The following is a 9,037-nucleotide window of genomic DNA, read 5'->3' as shown; positions in this document are numbered from 1 at the left end:
CATGTTTGTGTAGCTAGTGCTGGAGGTATTTTCAGTTAAGCTTCACTAGAGCTCCACCTAGTGGCCAAAATGATTGGCTGTTCGTTATAATATTTTGACTCAATTGTCATAAAATACTATGTCATTTTGAAGCAGAAAGTGTCATAATATATCAGTATGACAGTATATGTCAACTGACCACTATGTCACTTGACTTAGAGGATGATGTCAATTTGACATTGAAAGTGACATAATAACCCTTTCTGACCAGGTGGAACAAACATTTATGACTGGTTATGTCTGTTTATGTCAGGTGTCATGTAGTGCGTATGTAGGTGTTATGAATGCTTATGTATACCTCCTTCAAATGAAGTGTTACTGAAAGTTGTTTTGTTGGATTGTGGTTGTTTTCATGAGGCAGAGTTTTGTTGGAAATCTGTGGCATAGAGAGTGAAGAGGAAGGTTTAGGGAACAGTTACCTGGCTCCCCAGTGCTGCTCAGCTCATCTGACCTGGACTGGTCTCCAAGGAGGAAGTCCATCACCTGCTCAGTAAGACCAGGATGTAGCTGCATGTCCCTGAGTTTCTGCCCATGTGCATATGGCTGTATGGAGCTCAGTCTGCACTTTAACCTAATAGTCATTCTTTCATTTCAAATCCAATGTATATAACATTCTTAAATTCTTAAAACACAAAATGTAGAACTCTGGACTGAAAATGAACATCATCAGTTTTGAAAAAAAAAGACCCACCTGAAAGGTATTACATTATCGATAAAAATGTTATTACAATATCAGTCAGGACATTTTATTACATTATTGGTCAAGTTATTACATTATTAGGTTTTATTATATTGAAAGGTATTACTTTATCGGTAAAATGTTATTACAATATCAGTCAGGACATTTTATTACATTATTGGTCAAGTTATTACATTATTGGGTTTTATTACATTTTCAGGTGTTATTACATTTTCAGGAAATTATTACAAGGCGACCTTACACCAAACGACTTTTCAAGAGATTTCACTGTCGCAGACAAATTTCCAATGTCGGAATAAAATCATGAGAGTTTTGCTGCAGTTGTAGCGCGCTCCCGTCATCTCGATCGTTTGGTGTAAGGTGGTCAGAAAACTCAGTCCGAGCTGTCTTAAGTCAGTCTTTTTCTCGTCTTGACGTTCCGATCAAATCAAACATGTTTAATATTATCAGTCTTTAGTCTTGGCTCATGCAAATAGTGAAGTTCAATGACGTGAACATTGTCAACAACCAATAGTTGTGCTCTCTCTGAGGGAAAAAAAAGTGGACAGAAATTGCTGTAGCCCTTGAAATCCCCGGTGAGTATGCTATATGCTATAGCTAGCAAGCTAACCACAGTCCCGAACGGGGCTACTTGCAAGCTAACGTTAGCTACTGTAATGTTTGCTATTAGCCTACGAGCTACTTCAATCATATAAATCTGGCTGCAGTGCTCCCTCTCTCCCTTTCTCTTGTGTGTGTGTGTGTGTGTGTGTGTGCAGTAGGAGGGGGATTTGTAGAGTTCTTCACAAGTCAGTCCATGTTTACAATCTATTGGAAAACTCTGAATAGCAGGGGTAGCCCTTTTCAAAGTCTTCTAGTGTATGGTAGGCAGTCTTTGTAAAATCTTATAGTCTGTGACTAAAAATTAAAAAAAAAAGATGTGAGCTGGATGTGAGAGGGTGTCAGACTTTAGTCTTTTAAAAGTCTTTTCAAAGTCTTTTCAAAGTCTTTTTAAAGTCTTCTAGTGTATGGTAGGCATAAGTCGTGGTAGACACTCTCTCGGTCACTCTGTATCTATCATATCAGAGTTTGTTCTTGTGTTCTTTTGTGCCTGTCATCTCATCGTGTTTCTCCTGTGTCCAGGATTTCTCTGTCTCTCTCTCCACCTGCCCACGCCACTCCAGCCAGCCTGTCTGCTCGTCTGCTTGTCCGCCTGCTCATCTGCTTGTCTACCAGCCAGCCTTTCAGCTCATCTGCTTACCTACCTACTCGTCTGCCCGCCAGCCAGCTCGGTCCAGGTCACTTACACCACTCCACCTCGCTGCCTTCTGCCTCAACCCATCTCTTTGTCTCATTCCCCAAACCAACCATCCACCTTCCATAAACCTTTTTCCTTTTCCATCCACCTTTTGTCTGTGTCTGCGTTTGGGTCCAAGAAAACAAACGTCAAAGTCCTTTACACAAAATAAACAGATTAAAACAATTACAACCAAAAACAAACTCTTTAAATTAAATCAAAAATATAAGCTAAAGCAAGACAGAAATTGCCTAGTAAAATGACATTAAAATGAAGAAATATAAAAAAAATAGGTAAGGTTAATAATAAAAAATAGAAATATTCTGTCATGTTGTATCCTTCAACCACCTGTAGGGGCTGCTCAGCGACTAGATTTATAGAATTTTAGAGATAAAATTCCACTTTGTAAAATACACAATATGATATTTCCCTGATAATGATTCCTCCTATCCCTCTCTACAGAGCTGTGTTGGTGCTGATGTTGACAGTGTATGTAACCTGGTAGTGAAGTCCAAATGGAGCGGACACACCAAGACAGACTGAGGCCGGACCTGTTACTGTCTTATCCTGTTCAAACATGTTAGAGGATCCTGTCTCATGTGGTTCGTTCTAACTTGATTAAAGCTTACTTTCATTTTCAAGGAGCAAGTTGTGAAGTAAAATAGCCTACAATCAATAACAAGAATGTCTGGCTGCAGATTTATTCACTGGTGAGCAAAGATAACTAAAAAAAAACTGCTTCCAGACAAACTGAGCAGAAGATAGATAGATAGATAGATAGATAGATAGATACAATAGTTTGAGTATGACTGGCCATATGTTCAAATGTTGAAAACAGTAATTATACACAAGTCGTTTTACACAGTTACTGCTTAAAGTTGCTGCCCTCTTCTTCTCTGGAAGTGACTCATAATATTTCGACAGCATTTATTTCACAATATTTACTTTGAAAAACAACTGAGATGAGGGAAAATGGCAGATATCGGTAGATAGCACTTGGAAACGAGTAAACGATGTAAACCAGTAAGAGAAAATGCAGCAAAAACTCCAATCAAGCTGAAATTGTCCTTTCAGCGCCCCCTTGGGGCCAATTTCTATTTTTCTAAATACTGACTCTCAACAGTTACATTTACAGTATTATTCAGCCCAAATTTGTAAGCAATTAATGCATCTCTCTCTCTCTCTCTCTCTCTCTCTCACACACACACACACACACACACACACACACACACACACACAGGTAAATACTTGTAGGACAATTATTCATGATCATGTTTGAATACAAATAAGTCGCTGTAAGATTGTAGACACAAGTGTCATTTTACACATCTTGAAATAATGTTTGATACTGGTTGCATTGTAAATGATGTTAATAACACTATTCACATTAGTTTATTGTATTACAGATAATCAATACTTAATACAAATGATAACTTTATCAGTTCTGACAGCAATGCCTAAACAGACAAAGCGTTCATTTCACAGATCCATCTGTTTCTCTCAGTACAGTCCACAGCATTCCATCCTTTGGGCCGAGTCTTTTGGAGAGAAATGGCACAGTGAGCGTTGGCAGCAGGTTGTTTTATCCAGTAGCTGAGGGAAGAACATGATGGTTAGATGATGGGTGACAGATTTTATGATTCATGGTGTTTAGGAATGTGTCTTACTCTTCAGTCAGATCGCTTCCATCAACCCACTTCCAACTCCCAGCTGCATCTGTCAAGCCAATCCAGTAGCCACTGGTTTCACTGGTGAGGCCCCAATTGTGTTCATAGATGAATTTCTGATTACCACATAATTAATGATGATTAATGACAGAAATGTTGGTTGAAATTGACACATTGTGAGTTTAGAACTTTTTTTAATCTGTTTCAAACTTCATTTGTGATTTTCTGAAGCTGCTTTTACTCTGCTAATAAATCCCACATATATTAATCTCCCTCCCTGTTCCTGTCATGTTAACATTACCTGTTCCTCTAGACTTCCTATAATAACCAAATCTGAATTCTTTCCTCTGCAGTCGTCTCGAGCTTCTTCCCAGGTTTTCTGTTTAGAATAATCCTTTTCGTCTACAATCGCATAGCAGCTGGACAGGGAGGAAGAGTGGATCCATCCTTGCTGACAAGCTTTACACTGTCTCTCTGAGAGAAATAAGAAAGGAAAATTAATAAATTTGATTACTGTGTGTACTGTTGTGATTTCCTTATCACCGACTTATTTTTGGACCAGACTGAAGTGGTTTTAAGATTACCTTGACTGTTTCCTTCTTTGGGGCAGTAGGCATCAAGGCTCCACTGGGCATGAGTCAAGGTCATGTTTTCTATTCGTCTCTCTAAGTTGCTCTTCTCTGTCTTCAGCTGCAGGTTTTCTGTAGTCATGTTTGTGTTTCTGCTCTCCAAGATGCCATTGACTGCCAGTAGAGTTGTTTGGTTGTCTTTTAACTGCTTCAGATCACTTACCAACCTCTCACTTTCATGTGTTGCTGTAGCAAATAAGAAATAAGAAAATTGTCCCCTTAAAGGATAACACTGGTGTAATTTTAGGCTTTGTTCAGACTGCAGGCAAATCCAATTTGTTTGCCTTCACACCATAGGACTGTCTTGTCACGGAGCAGAATTCCTCCATCGCAGCAAACATCAGTGAAGGAGGAGATTGATAAATGCAGCAATGTTTCGGCCAGCATCAGTTACCATTTTGTGTCGACTCTTTTGAGTTTCCAGAGCGTCAGACTGAGATGCAGCTGTAGAAATCCAATGTGAATAGCATTTCGAACCACATACTAATAATTACATACAAATACTAATCATAATAATAATAATGTGGATTAATATGATTTCAAAATCGGTTTCCATGTGTTTTTTGCTGTTCAGACTTGATAAAATCTTTCTGACAAGCCAAAAATCAGATTTGAGAAGGCAGTCTGAACATAGAATAGTTTGTTCTTTCCTATCAACATTAATGCCTATGAATACTTTAAACCCACCAATGTTATTATACTAATATAAGTAGATACTATGCCACAGTCAGACGCTCCTACTGTCTGTTCTACTGCTGCTGATGCGTTTTGCATTACTTCCCTTAAGTTGTAGGTTCCCATTTTTTTTTCTCTGCCCTGACTAATATAAAACATCATTTGAAACTGTAATTGTATTTTTTTCCTAACATGACTGTATAATACCACAGTCACTGCAATTGTATCAAAAGTAGTTCCATTCTGCCAGAATTGAATGTGTACAGATCATTGTGCGTATTTGCCTTCCACTCTCTTATGTTTCGTTTTGCCTCTTCACTGCCAGCAGAAGTAACAGTAGCTACGTAGCAATGAACAAGTCCCCATTAAACTTGATAATTAGCTGTGTGATAAAGTCATGTTAGGAAAAACTGCAGTACAGGTGTTGTTCAACATGATGTTTTACATTAGAAAGGGCAGCAGTTTGTCTCTGAGCTGTTTCTAATTATTTTTTGAAAACAATGAGAGCCGATGACTTCCAGGAGGAAACACAAAGCTGCAGCAGAACAGACAGTAGCAGCTTCTGACTGTGGCAAATACATCAGTGGGTTTAGACTTTTCATGGGCAATAATAAGTGATAGGAAAATCTTATCCTTTGAACTCTACCCTCAAAATGAGTTAGCTTAAACAGAAGAAGGAATGGCAGTATTTTAGCAGACGTGTGTACTTACAGTAGACACAGAGGGCTATGACGGCCGACAGCAAGATAACACAAAGAATCCCCAAACACCACGCCACCACCTGAACATGAGGACAACTGCTGGACGACTTCCCGTCTGGCAAGACTCCTGATGGCAAACAACAATGGAACAGAAACAGTTGTTACCCGGTCATTGCAATAAGATTTAAGATATTTTTTTTTCTGTTTTATTTGACAGTTTACAGTGGAGAGAGACAGGAATGATGGGAGGATGACGTGACAAAGGTCTGAGGCCAGATTCGATTATAAGACGCTGCAGTTGCCAGAGCCACCAGGACGCCCCATGTGATTTTAAAGTAATAATCTGTGACATTTTCAAGCAAATAAATTTCCTACTCTCTATTGCCGACTGAGATAACACAATAATGATTCAACCTATATCCAGTTCATGAAAATCTTTACATTTGCTGTTCTATGGTAGCTCATTCCTACGTTTCCAGTTTGATTGTAATAAACAGCTGAAGAAGAACTGGGTAGTTAGCATGAGCAGTGATAGCCATCATGGCTGAACAGACAGAGAAAAGAGCGACACCTTCACAGAAATTCAAATTTTTAAATGTACCACATATACAGTGTTTCAATTATCTTTCTTCTTCCTTTTAAATTATCATTCATTTATTGTAGATCATGATAATGAATGAGAAATAAATTACACAAAAATCTTTTCTTTCATTTTTAACCAGATTTGAATTGTAACGTAAATAATATACATTTCATAATTCACCTGAAATGGCTGAACTTCGATCAGCAATGCATTCCGCTGCATTAACATACACAGCCTCTTCCTTTTTCCCTGAAAAATGATGCATATTAAAACACAAATGTTGAAATATCTAAATTTAGATTTTATTTGCAGAATACTGCGCAGTGTGTTGAACAGATCACAGAATTCATAATTTACAAGACGGACTTGGAAAGATGTAAATCTGAATCTAAAGGGATTCAAGCAATTCAAAAAGAGTTGATGTCAGTTTGTTGTTAAGCATCAGACACAACATGTTTGAACATCAGAACAATGTACTGGGGAAATACACATAAACCATAATTAAATGGCAGTAGGAGTTGTACTAATCCCACTCTGGGGAATTACTTTATCACAGAATTAGTCAGATTAATAGTATATAAATCTAGTCCATTCTTCAAGATGAAGACCATGTGCAGATTTGATTTAAGGCCCAAACGCACTGAAAGCGTCTGACGCGCGCGTTTTGAAGTACACCTATTGTTTTAAATGGATTTGATTTAAGGCCCAAACGCACCAAAAGCGTTATGAGGCGCGTCAAACTGCCTTGACGCCTCTACTCCGACCTTGTTTCGATTTTGGAGCGTCAAATGAGGATTTTTTTCTGCAGCCGCAGTACCTGTTTGGGGAGTACTCCGGGACAGTAGGTGGTGTAGTCCGCCGGTAAAACCAAAGAAGAACAAGTGATATGTAGCGGGGAGCTGACATCAGAGCTTGATCAAACTAGACGGCCACCAAAAAAAAACAAAAAACTAATAGCCGACTTGAGGAGCAGCCAAAGCAGGACGAGGAGAAGCTCATCATTGAAGTCCAAAAACGACCTGTGATATATGACTGCAAACTACTGACTGTTTACTGTTACTATGGCAACAGGTGACAGCTACCGTTAGCTTAGTTTAAAACTTTATGAACAGTACAATTGTAATTCTGCAATGCTAAACGAAAACAACTACCACTGCCAACAGCTATACTGCTATAGATCTGAACTGCTGTGTTGTCACATGTCAGATAGCCTACTGAAAATAAGAAAAATAAAAGCTTAGAGCCTTGGTAGTTACGTTAGCATAACAGACCCACCCCATATCATCTGTCATGAACGTTTACTGACATCTACTGGTCATAAAACTTACTCGCTACATAAACCTAACAACAGCAATTAATTAACATAGTATAGAGTTATGATTAGCTGTGCTTTATGTGACTTTCACCCACCTGGAAGAAAAAATAAAAGATGAAATGAGATGGCTGGTCCCCAGTGGCTTTACCGTATTCTGCTGCCAACCAACTGAGGAAAGCAGCAGCACGCACCCAACAGTTCCCTCCTGCCTTATGTAACGTAACGTTAAAGGCTACTCAAATAGAAATGTATAGAAAATTAACGGGGGGTATCTGTAAAGCATACAAACTTGTGCCTGCCTACATATAAATAGCGACCTTTTACCAAAATACTGCTGGTTCTGTGGTGTTGGCATTTCAAATCTGATGCCTGCAGTGCGCCATAGGAGCATCAATTGACGCGCGTCAAATGAGGCGCGTCAATTATCGCTTTCAGTGCGTTTGGGCCTTTAGAATATAAAAGCATCTTACCTTTGAAAATAACAGCCAGCTCCTGTGCTTTTCTGTTCATCCTGCACAAATCAGACAGATCAGCAGTGTTGTTCTTTATGGTTTAGAAGCTTATGACATGTTGATCTGATAAGCAGAAGTGTCTCAAAAGCTGTTAAAAAAAACAAAAAAAACTTTCTTTCAGTTCTCTTTAGACAAACCAAAAAAGACTGAAGTGGGAAATCCCACTTTGTGAAATACACAGTATGATGTTTCCCTGATAATGATTCCTCCTATCCCTCTCTACAGAGCTGTGTTTTCAAGTCATTTTTGATTGTCTCTGAAGTTCCTGAGGTTGTAGATAAGAGCTGGACAGATTTACCTGGTCAAATGTTGAACAAGAGAAGATGAACAAGAGTTGAGAAGTGACAGATTACATTTCACATGAAAACAGTAATTGTGGTTATCATATATCGCCCACCAGGGCTACTGGGGAACTTTGTTGTTGAACTGGACATGCTACTCTCAGCTATTCCTGAAGATGGCACCCCACTGATTGTCATGGGGGACATGAATCTCTATCTTGACAAACCCCAAGCGGCTGACTTCCTTACACTACTGTCCTCATTTGACCTCAAACTGGTCTCCACCGCTCCCACACACAAAGCGGGCAATACACTCGATCTGATTTTGACTCGAAACTGTTCCACGGCAAATCTGACTGTCACTCCCCTACATCTGTCAGACCACTTCTTTGTTCAATTCATGGTTTCCTTGCCGGAACATCCTCACGTTCCGCCGCAAATGGTCTCCTTCAGACGGAACCTCCGGTCCCTCACACCGGCTCGGCTCTCCGATGAGGTCGCGGCTACCATGCCCCCTCATAAAGAGTTCTCCTCACTCCATGTCAATGAGGCTACAGACACACTCTGCTCCTCACTAGCCGTCTCTCTAGACAATCTCTGCCCACTCTCATCTAAACCTGCTCGTAAAACCCCCACTAGCCCATGGCTCACCGGTGTCA

The 9,037-nt window shown here is 39.5% G+C and overlaps 1 protein-coding gene across 1 annotated transcript; it reads right to left on the bottom strand.

Annotated features, from left to right (window-relative positions):
• Nucleotides 1-2,780: 2,780 nt before the first annotated feature.
• LOC139650215 (CD209 antigen-like protein C) lies at nucleotides 2,781-8,128 on the bottom strand. The gene is made up of 7 exons (XM_071526815.1): nucleotides 8,056-8,128; nucleotides 6,451-6,519; nucleotides 5,698-5,814; nucleotides 4,267-4,497; nucleotides 3,984-4,156; nucleotides 3,683-3,798; nucleotides 2,781-3,608 (listed from the first exon to the last, which is right to left on the bottom strand). Exons 1-7 carry the CDS (start codon nucleotides 8,093-8,095, stop codon nucleotides 3,473-3,475), a joined length of 882 nt encoding a protein of 293 aa, XP_071382916.1. The 5' UTR covers nucleotides 8,096-8,128; the 3' UTR covers nucleotides 2,781-3,472.
• Nucleotides 8,129-9,037: the final 909 nt, after the last annotated feature.

Source organism: Centroberyx affinis, unplaced genomic scaffold, assembly GCF_046629955.1.
Source record: "Centroberyx affinis isolate AG114_WGS23_722 - 3 ecotype Tasmania unplaced genomic scaffold, CSIRO-AGI_Caff_v1 ptg001465l_1, whole genome shotgun sequence".
NCBI classification, from domain to species: domain Eukaryota; kingdom Metazoa; phylum Chordata; class Actinopteri; order Beryciformes; family Berycidae; genus Centroberyx; species Centroberyx affinis.
Note: the sequence above shows the minus strand (reverse complement) of the source record. Positions and strands in the feature narration are given on the sequence as shown.

Excerpts from the sequence above, each read along its gene's own strand:
- LOC139650215 (XM_071526815.1), bottom strand. The coding sequence starts at position 8,095 with ATGAACAGAAAAGCACAGGAGCTGGCTGTTATTTTCAAAG. Across the intron at positions 6,520-8,055 it reads GCTGGCTGTTATTTTCAAAG|GGAAAAAGGAAGAGGCTGTG; the intron begins GTAAGATGCTTT and ends ATCATTTTTCAG. Across the intron at positions 4,157-4,266 it reads CAAAGAAGGAAACAGTCAAG|AGAGACAGTGTAAAGCTTGT; the intron begins GTAATCTTAAAA and ends TATTTCTCTCAG.